Source organism: Clarias gariepinus, chromosome 14, assembly GCF_024256425.1.
Source record: "Clarias gariepinus isolate MV-2021 ecotype Netherlands chromosome 14, CGAR_prim_01v2, whole genome shotgun sequence".
Classification (NCBI taxonomy): Eukaryota; Metazoa; Chordata; class Actinopteri; order Siluriformes; family Clariidae; genus Clarias; species Clarias gariepinus.
The window spans coordinates 28,902,996-28,921,508 of NC_071113.1; the positions used below are offsets into that span (position 1 = coordinate 28,902,996).

The 18,513-nt window shown below is 37.2% G+C and overlaps 1 protein-coding gene across 1 annotated transcript; it reads right to left on the reverse strand.

Moving 5' to 3' along the window:
- Positions 1 to 1,068: 1,068 nt before the first annotated feature.
- shbg (sex hormone-binding globulin) lies at positions 1,069 to 15,318 on the reverse strand. The gene is made up of 8 exons (XM_053511759.1): positions 15,128 to 15,318; positions 12,581 to 12,672; positions 11,495 to 11,684; positions 6,686 to 6,847; positions 6,410 to 6,569; positions 3,821 to 3,954; positions 2,333 to 2,528; positions 1,069 to 1,700 (listed from the first exon to the last, which is right to left on the reverse strand). The coding sequence occupies exons 1-8, from the start codon at positions 15,206 to 15,208 to the stop codon at positions 1,537 to 1,539; spliced, it is 1,179 nt and encodes a 392-aa protein (XP_053367734.1). The 5' UTR covers positions 15,209 to 15,318; the 3' UTR covers positions 1,069 to 1,536.
- Positions 15,319 to 18,513: the final 3,195 nt, after the last annotated feature.

An 18,513-nucleotide genomic window follows, 5' to 3' on the forward strand; every position in this document is an offset into this window, starting at 1 on the left:
CTACCTTGAGATATTAAAAGCTCAGTACTTTAGTAGATTTGGTGAGGTGAGGTCTATCGCAGTTTTACTCAAGTTGAATTGTAAATGGAGGACTTCTCCACATTGGCGTAGTGGTTAGCACTAGGTTAGGAGGAGATTTATGGATGCAGTGAGAGAGGACATGAAGTTAGTTGGTGTGAGAGAAGAGGATGCAGAGGATAGGGTTAGATGGAGGCAGATGATTCGCTGTGGCGACCCCTGAAAGGGAACAGCCGAAAGACAAAGAAGAAGAAGAAGAGGCGTAGTGGTTAGCACTGTGGCCTTGCACCTCCAGGGTTGAGGGTTCGATTCCCACCATGGGGTCTGTGTGTGTGGAGTTTACATGTTCACCCCATGCTTGGTTGGTTTTCTCCGGGTACTCTGGTTTCCTCCCACAGTCCAAAGACATGCAGTTTAGGCTAATTGGTGTTCCAGAATTGTCGTAAAAATGGAAATACATACATCTGGCCTCCACAGAGCCTAGTTGGACTACCTAGGTTCCTTGATGGATCTTTACTTAAGTACAGGATTTGCGCATTTTGCTTATCACAGACTTGGCTTGGATTCACTGCCATTTGTTAGTACACTTGTGTCTTGTTTTGAGCATTGTTTTAAACTCAGGCTTTTTTCTTACTAAGTTGGTGATTCAAAGTTAAGATGTATTTAGTGCAATTTTTACTCTTTTCTTTTCCTGGAGCTAGCCGTGTCGCTAACAAGACCTATGACTAATGGAACCAGGGTTGTGGAATTTGGCCTGATTACCGGATGACAAATTTCACGGTCAGCATGCGGAGCAGGAACATTTATAAAGATCCAACACATATGGAAACATACTTCTATGCCCCTATGCCTTCAAGACTCATTTGTGATTTAATCTCACATAGTCCTGGTCCCTGACTCAGGGGTGGTGTTCTTGACAAAAGCCATAGTGATGATAATGCCAAAGATGATGAATGCAATGATACAAATCTTGTGATAATATTGGTCAAATTTCATAAACATACTGTAATGTAGATCTTAAATTAGTAACACAAACACACTTAGACAAGCTGAGTAAAGTTTCATGTTTAATTATACCGTTAGAAAACACGCATTAACTTTCTTTTAACGTTCCATGAACTGAATACAGAATGAACGCAAAGGAACGAAAGCACAGAATGACAAGATGAACTTCCCGGGATTTGACCAGAGTTTCTCAGCATGTTGCCCTTTTATCAGGAGGCATATATGATGTAATATCGATAGTTACTGCTAGTTATAAGGTTCATTGACAGATGAAATGTATCTGTATCTGAACTGATTTGTGAGCTGTAAAGCAGGGGGCCAGGTTTTTTGGACATGGGGTGGCAAAGGTGGGCAACATGACACTTAGGGGTGGCCCCGTCTACTGGGATTATACTGTATAAAACTAAAAGGATTTGATCAAACCGTTATGATGATTTAACTTGCTGTATTTGATTGATGTTAACTGGTTGGTGGAAGTGTGGCCACGCCCCTTTCTGTGATAAAAACTACGCACTAACTCTCTGTCAGTTCATTCACTGCTTTTGCAGGACAGCTGTGTGATGAGATGGACGTGTGCTTGAAGAAAGCCAGATCGAAATCCAGTTCTTGTCCTTGAATAATAACTTTTTCCAAACAGCCCTGAAGGTGGAGCTCATTTGGCAGGTCCTCGGTCTCACCTGCGGAATACAGTATACAGTACGTTGCATATGTTATTTATCTTGTACTATAAATCACGTTGTTACTGAAAAAATAAAACCTTTATAAAAAATTTGCAAAAAAAAAAAAGAAGAAAAGGTTTAACACCTGATAGATGACATGTATGATATAAAACACTAGGGTGTGCTACATTTAATTGATTTTATTATTTTTGTACCGTTATCATCCCAACATTCACAGGAAAAAACTTTTTTGTTTTGTTTTGTTTTTTGGTAAACTTTGGTGGCTAAAGTTTTTCAAATGATTTTTTTTCTTGAAAAATAGTTTTGCCCTTTTTAATACAAGTTTTATAAAAGTTTTAATAATTGTGTAATTACAGTTTTATACACTAATATAAAAAATATATATTTTATGTTTTAGTTTGATACTATGTATTTTTTTTAATTTCTAGTTTTACTTTTTTGATACAATGTATGAATTGATACACTAAAATTACTGGACAAATGATTTAATTAGAAATAAAGTAAAAAAATTTTTTTACTCCAATGTATAAATAATGATAATAATTCTAGATTTAACCTTTGAACTTTAGAATTAAACAACATTAGTATGTTCTATAAATGTTAATTCCTGTAAAATCAGAGCTTTTTACCAGCAGCTTCGCTCGGCACTCCACCGAACGCTAACTTCATCCCCTCCGTCCACCCCGAGAGGAAGTCAATGCTCTCGTTCTTCAGCTCTGTCTCGCCGTTTAACACCAGGGAATGTTTCAGTAAGGTCAAAGTCAGCTTGGTGGAGTCGGCATTGTTGCCCGAAGCGGACTCTTCCTTCAGCTCAACAGTGAGAACCTGAAGTACAGAAGCAAACCAGCTTTATTCTTTACCATCCAGTCCTTACTGAGGCTTATTGAATCGGCTGTGATGTAATGCGTAAGACTTTATAGCAATGAGTAACACATTATAAATGCCATGGTACAGTATTTAATTATAGAATACAACTCAATCAAATACACCAATCAGCCATAACATTAAGTCCTGTGTGTTCTGATAACTTTCTATTAGAATCAACATTAACCTTTTTCAGCAGTTTGAGTGACAGTAGCGCTTCTTTTGGATCAGACTACACATCCAGCCTTCACTCCCTAACACACTTAAGTTAGCCTTGTTCACCCATGACACAGTTGCCAGCTCACCAGTTTTCCTTCCCTGGATGACCTTTGGTAGGTCCTGATCACTGCGGGCCAGGAAAATCCCACAAGAGCTGCAGTTCTGGATCTGACCCAGTCCTTGAGCCATCACAATTTGGGCCTTCTCACAGTGGATACAGTTACAATATCCCATTACAATGGCACCTGAATGCGGGTGGGATATATTAAGCAGCAAATGAACACTTTGTCCCTGAAGTCGATGTGTTGGAAGCTGAAAAGATTTCCATGTGTAAAGAGTTGATAGACTTTGACAAGGGCAACATCAAAACTGTCAGAGCAACTCCAAAACTGGGATGTTCCCAAGCTGCAGCGGTCAGGACATACCAAAAGTGATCCAAGGAAGGAAAACCAGACTCACTGATGCACGTGTGGCGTGAAGACTGGCTCGTGTAGTCCGATCAAATAGAAGAACTACTGTAGAGCAATTTGAGAAACGGAAAATGCTGCTTCCAATAGAAAAGCGTCAGAACACACAGTGCATCATTGTTATGGGTGCAGAAGGAGAACCTACAGTACCTACTTAAAGTTAGGCGGTCATAATGTTATAGCTGATAGGTGGATGTGCAAGGGTTGTACAGTCCATGAACAAAGATTTGTAGACATTCACATGTGTTTAACGAACATCCTATTGTAAATAAGGTATAGGTTGGTGTGGCAGGAATGACCTTAAATATTGGGCACATACCAAGCGACCCTGGCCTATATATATATATAAAGAGAGAGAGAGAGAGAGAGAGAGGAAGTGAATTAGGCCATAACACACAATAAAACACACTAAACACACACCTGGGGATGTAAAGTAATAGAATAAGTAGCAGGTTCTTGAGAGTGAAGGTTCTTGCCTAGGTTCCTTCCTAATCAGTCCCTGGGCTGATTTTCATTGGCACTTCTGTAAATGATACAGTACATGACTGTCGCTCAGTGCCTCCATACCTTGCTCTCTTTTTCCTTAGCCTCAGGTAAAATGAACTGGAAATCCAGACTTTGAAGACTCAGCAGTGTCCCATGCCAAGATCCAAACACCTCGATTGTGACTCCTCGCTCTTCCGTCTCCACTCCAGGAAGATCTGTGACAAGACAAAAAGCACTTGTTATTAATAACACAACTCCATAACAGGAGTCAAAGGGTTTTTAAACCCTTATAGATAGTACATTTTGAATAAATGTTTCTTTTTTTATGTGATGTTCTGTTTAATTATTATAATATTAATAATGTAAATATTTTAAATATTAATAATATTTATATTACATACATTTTGACTTTATATTTATCTGCAATAATAATAATAATAATAATAATATCTCATCTATTTTCATCTAGGAACATCTAGTCTAAATAGCGACCCTGGAGTCCACTGTTTAATACAGTAGTATTTGTTCCTATCTAACCGTGGTAGGACCGTCCGGTCAACATTCACACCCTGATTCACACTCTCTTACTCACCCACTCACTCACATATCCCAGGAGACTTAGGGCGTGAGGCAGGGTACACCCTGGACAAGGTGCCAATCCATCACAGGGCACACACAATTACACACACACACACTCACACACACACACAATCATACACCCATTTACACATTATGGGCAATTTGGAAACAACAATAAGCCTAATCTGCATTTGGCTGTTGGAGGAAACCGGAGTACCAGCGGAGGAAACCCATCAAGCACAAGGAGAACATGCAAACTCCGCACACACACACACACCCCGAGGCAGGAATCAAACCTGGAACATGGAGGTGCAAGGTGACAGTGCTAACCACTAAGCCACCATGTCGCCAATAATAATATAACTTTGCAGTCAATGAGGACTTAAGTAGCCTAAAAAATTTATACATTATTATTATTATTATTATTATTATTATTATTAGTCACACACCTGGACAATAAAGACATGTTTGAATACTATTCAAAGACTGCCAGCTGAATTATTTAAAATACTGAGCCTACTGGCCCTACTGTATCCCTGACTCTGTGACCTGAAGACCTGAAGACCTGAAGACTTCAGTCGGACCAGACTGGCAACAGCATTTCCAGCACCACCACATTGAGCAGTGTGAGCTCAGTCCACTGCTGTTCACTCTGCTGACTCAGGAATGTGCAGCAACACACAGCTCAAACCACATCATCAAATTTGCCGATGACACACCCATGGTGGGTCTCTTGAAGAAGAATGATGAGACAGCATACAGAGAAGAAGTGCACAACCAACAACCTGTCTCTGAACGTGGACAAAACTAAAGAGATGGTTGTTGATTTCAGGCGAGCACAGAAGGAACACTCACCATTAAACATCAACGGCTCTTAAGTAGAGATTGTCAAGAACAATAAATTCCTTGGTGTTTATCTGGAGGAGAAACTCAACTGCTCACTAAAGAGCTGAGAAAGCCCATCTACTGTACCTCCTACTATTCTTGCCACATTCTGCAGAAACACTATAAAGAGCATCCTGAGCATCTGTACCCGGTTTGGGAACCCCATCGTCTCGGATTGCAAAACCTTGTACTGGATAATGAGAACAGCTGAGAAGCTCATCAGAGTCTCTCTTCCCTCAACCAGAGACAACTACACCACACTCTGCATCCGCAAAACCACCAGCATTGTAGATAGCCAGACATCTTCTGGCCGGATAAGCTTCTGCTATCTGGAAGATTGCGGGCCACACAACTACATTAACATTTACGTTTGGGCATTACGTTAAGGCGCATGCTCTTATCCAGAGCAATGTACAAAAGTGCTGAAATTTTCGCCATTATAAAGATCCTTATACTGGGTTACTAGGTTCCTAACTAAGTACCGGTCAAAGACAGTTTTTTTAGAGATTTACCCAAGTGCTAAAGAAACAGATAAATCTTAAGTCCTCGTTTAAAAAACTGTTAGAGACTGAGCTGTAGAAGAAGTTCATTCCACCACCTGGGTGCCAGAACAGAAAACAGTCTGGATGAATGTCTTCCTCGATCTCTGAGAGAGCAGTGCTGGAGGATCAGAGAGAACGTGGTGTGGTGCGTGGTGTGATTAGGACTGAGAGGTAAGTGGGTGCTGGGCCGTTTTTAGCTCTGTAGGCGAGCATCAGGGTTTTGAATTTGATGTGGGCAGCTACAGGAGGCCAGTGCAGAAAGCGGAGAAGTGGGGTGATGGTGTGGGAGAACTTGGGAAGGTTGAAAACGAGACGTGCAGCTGCATTCTGGGTCAGCTGCAGAGGACGAATGGTGGACAGAGGCAGGCCTGCCAGTCTTGCGTTTTGATTTGCACTGTTTGTACTCATGCACTTCTTTGTAGTAAGGGTCCTTAGTGTAATTATTTTTAGTCGTATGTAGTTCTGTGTTGTTTTTTGTAGCACCACGGTCCTGGAGGAACGTTGTTTTGATGTTGGAATGACTATTGAAGCCACTTTGACTTTGACTCCCTTTAGTGTGCTTTGTTTCTTGATTTCTCTGTTTTTCTCACACTGTTTAATCACTTTGCTTCCTAAACGCCTAAAATCTGCTGTATAAATAACATCAGCAACATTAAACACCCACCAGATGTATTAAACACAGCTAATCCACTTCCAGGAAAGTAACTGCCTTTCTTGATTTCCTGAAAGCACGGCGACGGTTTCCAGGTCGGCTCTGTGTCCCAGACGGTGCTTATGTTCAGCCAGTTTGCAGCCCGTATGCACCCGTCCATCTGAGGGTAAAACTGAGAGAGAGAGGAGGAGGAGGAGGAGGAGAGAGAGATGAGCTCACAGAAGTGTAAACCTTAATTACATCATAACAACGAAAAGAAGAGATCGCATGTAAGATCATCTGACTGACTGAATGCAGGAGCTTCTTCTGATCCACCAGCATGCCTCCAAGAGCCAGACGCAGTTTCCCTGTCAGCACATCGTCGGTCTGATCCGACTCCATTCCCACCATCAGCTCCACCTTATGGTTGATCTCCACCACCACGTACTTGCCCTCACTGCGCAGCTCCAGCTGACATCAAAAAGGGTTAAAAAAAAAAAACATCAGTAAGAATAAACATTAAAATAGACATAATACAAAAAATAAACAGATATTGTACAGATTGTTGTCTATTGTACAGAATGCAATCTACTTAGAAGATACCAAAAGATTTTGGCACCTAAAATCAGTATTTCCTCACTTAGAACTTTTATTCTTTAAAAAAAAAAAACATAAATACTCAAGAATGTTTATTTAAAAAAATAGTTTTAGCACATTTTTTTCTTTTGTTTCATAATTATTTGCACCCCTGGCCCTTTTTCCGTCTTCCTGGCTTTGTCTTGTCGCTCTATTTCTGTTCGGTTTTAGGCGTCATGCCGATCTTTTTCTTATCCTTTTTTTCCTTTTTTCACTTTTCAGCTTAAACCAGTGGAGAAAGAAACACACACTACAACTTCTTTGGGAGATTTTTATCTAGGAAAGTTTATCTAATTTTGAGAAACAAGCTAGTTTAGCTAGTGTAGTTAGTTTAGCACACATCACAGAAAACAGCACCACTGCATTTCTTCAGTCCAATACCTTATTAGCAATAAGCAATAACAATTATTAATAAATAATTGATGTATTTTGTATGATGAAGCTCTGTGGAGCAGTTACGCACTAAATTATCCTTAATTAAAATATTATCCAAGGTCTAGCTTCATCACATGCTAAAATTATTCATATCCATTGGTAATATTATTGATGATGTAATACTGATGATGTAATACTGAGATAATGATTAATAATAAAACAAAATTTATTTATTTTTATTTTTTTTATTTTTAATCATTGTCTCAGTATCACATCATTTATAAGAATTAGAGATTTAGCTTGTTGGCAGAAGTAGAGATATTATAGTGCAGGTTCAAATTGAAAAATGTTTCCTTATTCCATAATTTTTTGGGTCTTTTCTTAAAAGTTCTAGATTTTGATTGATTTCGTGATCACATGCCTAATGATTCGAGTTTTAGGACGCATCTCGTGTTTCGTTCCTTCTCCACTTGGCATCAGTTTTATTCGCTTGATCATCTACGGCTGTTTCTTGTTTCCCCTGCATTCGTTTTTTTGTACATCGTGTCGTGCATACATCTGTGTCTGCCATTGCTTCTATTTCTCAGCGTTTCTTCCCAGTTCGTACTGTTTCCTGGATTTGACCCTTGCCTTGTTGTTTAAATGATTATTAATCCCAGTGTATCGTTCCCTGCTACATACTGTTTGTCTCTGACTTTTGGATTTTGGTCACTGAAACTCAAGCCAAGCGTACACACTGAGCGCTCATCGTCTGCCTCGTCTCACAGGTTCAACACGATTGGGAACTGCACTGGAAAATTTTCTCAGTTCTGTGGTGTAGGAAATATTATTTTCCAAAGGAAAATGTTGCATCATTTTTGGATTAGACCAATCGAGTCGGTTTTAAATTCTCATTAGACATTTGCTCTTTCAGTTTCTTGAAGCTTGACATTTCATTTTGTTCATTTAATCTTGAAGCAGAACAAGTGACTAACATCAGGTTATGTTACTTGACCAACATATAGACAATATAACAACAAAATAATGTTTATTTTACATTTGCATTTACATTTAGGCATTTGGCAGATGCTCTTATCCAGAGCGACTTACAAAAAGTGCTTTGAAGTTTACATCACTGGATATTTTGTTCAATGTTGGATCATTGGATATTTTCCCCGAATGTAAACTTGTCCCTTGGATAACTGATGTACAGTGAAGACCAAAAGTAAAATACAATCTTTTATGGACAATCGAGATAATAATTTGTTAATTTCGCAATGAAATTCCTATACAACAATCAATATTTAGTATAAAATCCTTTATTTTTCAAAACCTGCTAAATCTGGCTGGACATAGAGTCAAAACGACGACTGCAGTACTCTGGTGTCTCTCGCTCAATCCATGGCTACTTGATCACCTCCTGAAGATCATGTTCAAAGACCTGTTTCTTGCTCCAGAAGCTGAATGTCAGTGTCACAGCCTGTTCTGCAGTTAATTAGCACAACTCTTCAGTCAGATCACCTAGAACTAATGAGTGACTTCATCTTTTTTTTTTTTTTTGCACGGAGAGAACCTGTGTGTTGTCTTTGGGCCACTGATGTAAATACTTTATTAAATATAGATTAGATGTTTAACAGATAACTTTAGACCTTCATAACAAAATACAAAATTTTTTAGAGATTGTCATATGTAGAGCTAATGTTTAACCTTTCTAATAAAGTGTTGACTCACTGAATAATATTTGCATGTAAACATTTCTTTTTGTAAAAGTGAATTAGAATGGATCTATTGACGAATATAGTGTTAATTTGTTGAAGCTTAAATGAAATGAGAAGCAAATCCTCACTGAGAACAATACTCTCATAATCTCACACTTAATATTCCAAAGCACAATACGCTCCCGTATCCTTATATTCACTATATTAAACCTTATACACCCTTCTCCAAGTAACTAGTGATCACGAGGGCATGATCTCTCATGGAGCTCAGTGCCAGTAACTGGACACAAATTTCTGTTTTTATCTTTAAAACAACAACAATAAATCTTAGAAAAATATCACATATTTTCCCCTATCTCCATTTCCATTAATCCAGTGTTGTTTTGTTGCTAAAATTAACCAACGAGCTCAGATGTCCCAGATGTTTATCAGCAATTACCGTGCAGATCAATGTTACAGCCTGTTCACTTCATTTGCTCGTTAAACATAGAAACTGAGTAATGATGAAGAACGACTATGTAACAACTGAAAAATCAGACGGATTTTCCAAATGTGGCAAATTACAGTATGAATATTTAAAGGTCACGTATTTCACCATTTTGTTAACAAGTTAATACAGGTCTGAGAGCTCCGATGTTTCAGCTGAAATACCCCTCAGACGTGTTCTTTCATATCTCCCTTCTGCTTGCGTGAACTCACAGACGCCCCTGATTGGCTGTAGAGTCGTGATTAATGTGGGAGCACTAAGTACCTCTCATCCCTCCCCTCTGAGAGAGCTCGGCCAATCAGCTCGCTCTAGACCTCCGGCTGTGAGAGGTTACAGCATCACCCGGGAATCAAACTCGTGATCTCCGGATGGTAGAACGAGCACTTTAACACTTCGCCACTTGAAGGCCCTTTATATTGTTTTTTTAAACAAAAAGATCCAGAGGACGTATTTTGAACAGAAAATAGATTAATCTACAGTACAGTACTTTTTTACGTCAAGGTTTACACTGTTCACGCTGAAATGCACTGCGTTTTTTTTTTTTTTATATTAAGATTTATGTATGGTTGCTTTTTTTTAGATTTTACGTTGTGAAATTTAATTTATCTTTTTTTTAATAAATAAAAACTTCAAAGTTAGTGTGTGCTAAAAAAAAACTAAAATAGAGAAAATTGGGTTGTTATTGCAGTTTTATTTGAAAACAAACAAACAAACAAACAAACAAACAAACAAGTCAAATTTTTTATTAAGCATTTCGATACATAGCCTTTGTTTCAATCATCAACTATTTTCCACCACTTTTCATCTGTCCTACAAATAAACCTTCTCTTTTTTCCCATGTTTTCAAAAGTTCAAGTTCTCATGTTTGACTTGATTCATATCTGCAACTCTATCCATAGGTGCGGTTCAGGAGAGCTCTTGTTTCTAGGTGAAAGGATGACTTTTTTCTACTGCCAAAAACAGGCTTCTTTTAAATGATGTAGCTCAGAGTGTGTGACCTGAATGTACACACGCTAACCACTAAGTCACCGATGTGCACATTTATTTGAAATTAAGCTGCTAATGAACGAATTAAACTATTATTTTAATTAATAATATCAATTCATGTAATTATTTCTTTTTAGGGTTTGCAGATTTTTTTTTTAGAGGCAGATGATTAATATCAGCATGTCATTTAATTAATTTATTCGAATTTTTTCGGGTTTCCTCGTCTTTTCCAGACTGATATTAGGAATAAGAGATTAATGCATAACCTTTTCACTCCCATGTTGTCCTTCTTTGCATCATACTTTCCATGGCTACCAGGGCCATATGCTCAAGTGTGTGTGGGACTTTCCACCCACAAGACCCCCCCGCCCCCCCTCCTCCCAAATGGTTTGCTTATTCCCTGATGATGTACATATGTTTTGTTTTAGTTCTTAATTAGTTCGCCTGTTTATAACCTCTTGTATTTTGGTATATTCTGGTATATTTGGTTTATTCTTCGTGTAACGTCGTCAGTGCCATTCTGTTTTTTTTCTAGGCATTGTTTTGTTTCTTAGCGCGTGCATAGCTTTGCCTTGTTTCAACCCACGCTTGTGAGTTTACCATTTCATGAGCATAAACTGCGTTTGATTAATGCTGTCTGAGTTTTTTGACCTCTGACATGCTCCCAGACTTTAATACTTGGATTAATTACTGTACATGCTGATTCTATACACTTGCATCCTGCAAAGTTCATTTGAGACTATTCCCCCTGCGGGTGCCAATAATAAAAGTGCACACTCTTTAAGAAATCATCAGTTGAAGATTTACATACTTATCGTTTCATCCACGATGATCCAAGTATTGATTATACAGCCATTTCCTGCTCATTTCTAAAAGTAATTACTTCCATAAAAGTAGAATGTAAGATGATTTATTAGACAACAGGAAAACTCTTACCTTGTGCCAAGCTCCATCATTCAGTCTGGGTCCTCCTTTTACACTGACCAGCATGTTTGCTTTCCCGATCTGCACTTCAGGGATTCCGTCACGCAGAGAAAGCACAAACCAGTCCTGGCCCTCTTTGGTGTCTCCGTAGAAGATGATGCCTTCCGGGTCGAAGGTGCGAAACTCAAAGTGGGAGATGATGCTGCAGGTGAGAGCAGACAAGAAACATCATCTACTGCTGGACTCGACCAAACAAGAGTGCTGTTGATGAACCCCCTTTACATTTCTACAACAGCAGCTCTGACAGTAGTGCAGCTACAAATCACGGGTTTATATTAAAGCGCACTTTCTGATATGTTATCTTTTCCGTAGTAACAACTCACACAGGGGCTTGTACAACGGATGCTCAACATTAACATGTTTAAAATATTTGTAGACATTTATGGAAGGAGTCTCCAGTTTTAGCACTTTGTAATGTTCAGGACTATGTCATCAATATGTTGCAATTTTACAGTTTTTTTATTTTTAGTGCTTTCTCTAAAAAATAAAAAAAAACACTAAAATATGCAGGGCAGGGGTCCGCCAGAAATAAAGTTGAGAGCCACTTATATAGGCGACACTGCCTGGCACAGAAGGATCAAAGCGATGCACCCATCATGCATAGTGTCCACTGTAGAGACAAAGTTATGATCTGACTCAGCAACGTTATGAGGCAATAAAATGAAGTCAGCTGATGACCTGAATGTACTGAATCACCGGGTTATTTTTTTTTCCCAGGCAGTGGTCATGCAAGACGTCTCCACGCTCAGTCTCATCTGAGACGGACAGTGGCGGACTGTCTAGGTTTTGGAAGCAACAGCCGTCATGTTCTCTGGGTCAAAGAAGTCAAGGATCATCCAGGCCGTTACAGTATCAGCGCCAGGTTCAAAAGCCATCGTCAGTCACTGTATCGGGGTGCCACTGTCCGTCTAAATTAATGAGTTACTGCAATTATTTCACATTAATGACTTACATACGATTCACAACAGATCCATAAACAAGACTCGTCTCCAAAAAAACCTACTGTGAGTTAACCATTAAAGGTTTCTCTAGACTGACCTGGCAATGGAGGAGAGATTTACACTGAGGTGCATTGCAGGCGCCCAGGCAGTGGATTTATGACCGAGGTTGATGACCTCACTTCCTGGCACCTGAGATAAAAGAAATCCCAGTTAACCACACACGCAGGCACTAATGCAGGCTTCAAGCTTAGTGTTTACGCAAAGATCTTTTTCTAACTTTTTGGTACTTTGATCTTTACCACGCACACCTACCTTCATATCTACACTACATGTTTACGTTTACATCCTGGACCAGTGCACAAAGACACTTAAATAACCTTTGCACAAAGACACTTTGTTCTATGCATATTTGCACACCATCTTTCTTACAAAATATCAAAATTTCTCAATTTCTTAAATGTTCTTGTACAGTACAGTATATTTCAATTTGTACAGTATATTTCTATTTTTATGTACAGTATATTTCTATTTTTATGTACAGTATATTTCTATTTTTAGTTCTATTTTTCCTAGTTCAATTAAATTTTTCTATTTCATTTTTTTATCATATTTCTTTTATTCATATTTATTTCTTATTATAAGCTTTAAATCTCTTTTAAGGTCACTGGCAGTCGTATAAGCATTTCACTACATTTCGTACTGTGTATGACTGTGTATGTGACAAATCAAATTTGAATTTGAATTTGAAATTGCTTTGAAATCCTCTTTTGTATATAACATATATTAGTATGTAAATGATTAATATGAGTGAATCTCTGTCCAGACATACAGACTAAAAGAATAATTGGATAACAGCATTCATAAAAAGTCCTCTATCTGATTTATACAGTATAAAGTAAATGATTAGTATGGTTTGGTAAAGAATAAAGGAAACATTGAAAAATGTGAGACAAAACTAGAATTGAGTTTCTTCTTCTTCTACTTCTTCTTCTTATTATTATTATTATTATTTTAGAGGAATCTGTTATCAAACACTGAAACAGTTGCTCATAACAGTTGCTCGTACAGTATACTGAGCATTTGAGATTTGAGGGTTTTTCTTGAGGATCTGACAATGACGACTCAGCAGTACTGGGATACGAACTCACTTTTTAGAAAAAACAAACTAACAACGTTTACAGTATTAATATGTCAAAACAAATTAGACAATATCTAACAAACTGGAATATTTACATGCTCAATAATAGTAAGTAGATAATCTGGATAAAGGTAACTTTTAACATGTACTGCCTATTAATCTCTTTATAAATGAGAACACATACACAAGACCTGACACAGACAATACCTTAAGGTCAGGATCAAACCATGAACCCCGGAGAACCCATTTGCTTTTGCATGATATTCAAATTTAGGGATTTTTTTCTTTTCGAAACCCAACTTAGACCCTGATAAACACATCTCCATAATCCTGGCCTTCGTTTGATCAAAATTCATCTTGTACTTGTTCACGATGTTGGATTAATTTTATATTGTTTCACATATCTGCTCTTATTGTAACTATCAGTATCATTTATACAGTATGTATATTCATTACTCAAACTGTATATACTCATTCATCTTCACTGTGTATGAATATACAGTAAAAACTGTTATTTTCATCACTCTATAGTACTGTGCAAAAGTCTTAGGCACCCTGTGTTTTTTTGTACAAACTTTGCTATACATGTTTTTATGACTTCATTATTAAGTCAGTACAAATGAAAATTCTAATAAAAAAAAATCTTACATGAAAATACCTAAAGGGCAAAAAGGAAACAGCATATTATGTAAAAGAGCACTTTTCAGGCAAAAAAAAAAAAAAAAAGCAAAAAGAGAGCTTCTTAAAAAGACTTCGAGTGGTCCTGCAGAATATTCAGTAAAACTAAGCAGCTCATTTCCTTATAAAACTGCATAAACTGTTCCTGAAACTATATTTAAAAAAAAGAGTCGACACACCAATTATTGACTCTGTTTCTTTAATTATTGTTTACTTCTGTTTATAGTATTTTTTTAATGTAGAAACATTTTATTGTTGTATACCTAATTATCATAATTTTTGTACATATGAATAGATGTACAAGAAATGCATTTAACATTTATTCTTTGTAACATCTGATAAAAATTGGTTTCACAAGAAATTTGTTATTATTGATTATGTATTAGTAACCTCCCAGTTAAGTTTATCTCAGTTCCAGGTTGTGACTACAAAATGAGAAAATGTAAAAGGTGTGAAAACGTATGCAAGGCAGTAAAAGACTTCACTCAATGTCCCCGAGTTCATAATTCCTTAAACAAGAACAAAAATAAAAGAATTTGTAGCTAAATTAATAAACTAAATTTTGTCCAAATCGTCCAAAGGTGGCAATGTGTAGGCTCAGTCCTGACTTTTTAGGGTGCAAAAACTTTTGTTCATTCTCATGCATAATCACTAGAAAATTGTTTATGTTAATCAAATATAAAGAAAAATTGTTAATGTTAGTGACCGTTATTTTAAAATTAAAATGTGCTGTTTGTGGCTGATCCTAAACCATAACATCTGCACTTAATTTTAAATCAAACACGGACACATTTAAAAAAAAACATTTTGGGGAAAATGCAGTCTAACCTTTATTGCTGAAGCCAAGCAAAGCCCGTTAAGGTTCAGGTAAAACCCGAGCAGCACGCTGGCTTTCCTCAGGTAGTCCATTCTTCAGCTGACCCGGAGCTGGACAGAAGGGCTGTGGAAGGAGCTCAGGACTGCCGTGAGTGATCAGTAATCTCTCAGATTTTGAAGCGTCAGATGGTTTGGGTTGGTCTTACATCCGGCTGACTTTGGCACCGCCGAGCGGCTCTGTGAGATCAGATGGCAGACGTGTTTGCCTCAGGTATCGATCCTGGGCTATTTGTTTTTTAGTGGGATTGGCCAGGTTTACGCACGAGGTCGCTGAGAAAAAAAAATGTGTCCTTAGAAAACCTAAAAATATCTGAATCTAATAAAACTGCAGTGTGCCCATATCCATAATTAGGGTTTATATTTTGTATTTTGTATAAAGTAATTAGAAAAATTCGGTTGATTTTCAAGCCAAAAAAATCACATGACAAATTTATGTTTATGTTTCTTTTATTCTTACTTACTTTTAACTAATTTATTTTTATTATCATCTTTTACATTAATAATTTATTTTATTTTATTATGTTTCAATTTGTTAGCAATCAATTCTTTTTAAGTTTTTTTCTAGGTCTTTTTAATAGCATTAATTTGCTCATTTTTACATGCATTTTTTTCGGCATTATTTATTTAATTTCATGTTTATACTTAAGGTTCTTTTTTCTTTTTAATGGCATTATTTCCTAATGATTTGTTTTTGTTCATGTGACATTTTACGTGATTCATTGCTTTTCGCATTAATTTCTTTTATGACTAATTAATTGTCAGGATTATGTTTTACACGATTCCTTTTATTTTTGTGATTCAGACACTATTTATTCATTTTAATATTTATTTCACCATAATTAATTTACTTTTCACATGTTCATTTTGTACATGATACACTGTGTCATTTAGCTTGCACGTTATTTCGATGAGACTTTTTTCACAAACTATTTACAGTCATGCTCTAATCGCACATGGTTAATGTAGTTTTTATTTATTTCCTTACTAATAATAATAATAAGTAATACAAATGTTTCCCTCCATGTGGTCACAGTGTATTATTTACCTTTACATTTACATATGTTAAAGAGCACGGTCACGTTTCCTTCACACATGATCACGTCACTCACCTGACCACATATATGTGAAATGTGAGTGATTATTGACACAAGTTTTAAAAGCTGCTGGATATCGAGTTGTCTGTCGTCCTGTTAGTCCTGTTGGTTCTGTTTGTCCGTGTCTGATCGGTGGATGACCTTTGTGAGGTGATTGATGCTTGTTTGTCTGTTCCAGTGAACTCACAGACTGTGTGTGTTGTACGTGGGTGGGCTTTATAAACTCGAAGGTGATCTGTGTTTAGCTTAGCTGTCAGTTTTCAAATCAAATGTTGGAAAGGGTCACCGTGACTCGTTGTATCATCTCTGTGAAACGTCCTTCCTTCAACCGCTTTTCTCCATTTTTTACATTTCTTTTAATCCTCCACGGTGCACCTTACAATGCTACTAGGTAAAAAAATGTTTGTGCTATTTTTTATACTTAAAAATATAATAATAATAATAATAATAATTATTATTATTATTATGCGCTTGTTGCATTAAACCATTACTACGAGGGTGAGTTAACAATGATTGTCTTATCAGAGTTTTCCATCACTGCTGTGCAGGTGTGAACGTGTTATATCAGTTCATGTGTAACTTGCGGTGTAAGCAGAAATGGATGCCTCACTTGTGATTTGCACGAAAAAAGAGCAGCGTGCAGTGATTCAGTTTTTGTGGTCTGTAGTGTACCTGGTGCCAAAACAACTCATAGAAGAACATGAAAAGAAGCGTTTGGATATCTGCAAACAAAAGGTGGACTTCAATACTCTAAGGGAGACGCACACTTTTGCCCAAACTGTCCCCCCTAGTCTCCCCCGATCTCACTCCATCAAACTTTTACCTGTTCGGTTCCCCGAAAGCAACCCTGCGAGAAGGAAAATTCACTTCTGATGAAGAAGTCTTTTCTAAAAGTAAACTAAAATAAATTCTACCTCCAGCGTGTGGATAATTTTTGACTAACCCTTGTATTCCTACTACTATTTATCATAATAATAATAATAATAACATCACTATAACAAATCAGGACATGTATTATAGAGGTGCAGAACTGCATTATGGTTCGAAAAAACGAATAGGGTTTTAATCAAGGGGTCATTTTTGAGGGGTCAGTGGTGTTCAAATCCAGACCTGTAGGGTTTAAGTGTCCAACACAGTAATTCAACACTTAAACATACTCAATAATCTGACAATTAAAGGATACGTTGAATCAAGTTTATTACACAACTTGGTGTTTATTAAAAGGAAAAAAAAAAAAAATTCACCATAAACTCTATTGATGTGTTTTTAGAGTTGAGCTTGGCGTACACACTGTAATGTTTTCTTGTCGTGATTTTTCTTATATAACTTTCCAGGAATCAATGAAATTTTTCATCCTTAACTCATCTTTAAACAGTATTATGTCATTGTTTCTATGGCAACAACTCATTCACAGGGCCTTGAACAGAACAGAAGATCCACTTAGGCCTGGTCCACATGTACATATGGGTACGTTCTGTATGCTCTGTTCTCTTATGTCCACATGAAAATAACTAAAAACACTTATAATGAAGCCAACCCAACACCCAGAGCTACTGTATAAAGTGAAAAGCCATGTTGGTGCCAATATAAAGCCCGAAAAAAAGTTCTTATCCAGTATGTCACCACACAGGCTATGTCTTTTTTTTTATTTTTTTGGCTGCAAATAGAGTTTTGCAATTTTTTTTTTTAAGGTCTGTTTTTAGTGACCTAAAATGGATTTTGAGTTTGGATGACAAGGCACTGAAAAACCTGTATTTTTAGACAAAAAATGAACAAGACAAAAAAAAAAACCAATATACATATTTATGTAATAAATATACTGCCTGGTCCAAAAAAAGAAGAAAAAAAAAAGAAAAGAAAAAAGTTGCACACTTTTAAGATTTCATTTAGTCACCTTTAACTTTGATTAAATAAGTTATCTCCATAGGTGTGATAACCTGGTGGTCAGCTGACTTTGTTTTATTGCCCCATAAAATTGCTGAGTCTAGACCTGAGTAACTGATCAACCCCAGATCATAACACTGTCTCCAGAGGCTTGTACAGTGGACACTAGGCATGATGGGTGCACACGCTTCCCTTCTAACCCTGACACGCCCAGCACTCTGGAATAGGATCAATCTGGACTCATCATCTCTCATCACATGACCTTTTTCCATCGCTCCAAAGTCCAATCTTTATGCTCTCTAGCAAACTGGTGCTTTTTTTTACATAAGTGTTTTTCTTATGGCAGCTGTTTAGTACCAA

Excerpts from the sequence above, each read along its gene's own strand:
- shbg (XM_053511759.1), bottom strand. The coding sequence starts at position 15,208 with ATGGACTACCTGAGGAAAGCCAGCGTGCTGCTCGGGTTTTACCTGAAC. Across the intron at positions 11,685-12,580 it reads AATCTCTCCTCCATTGCCAG|CATCATCTCCCACTTTGAGT; the intron begins GTCAGTCTAGAG and ends TCTCACCTGCAG. Across the intron at positions 6,570-6,685 it reads AGAAGAAGCTCCTGCATTCA|TTTTACCCTCAGATGGACGG; the intron begins GTCAGTCAGATG and ends TCTCTCTCTCAG.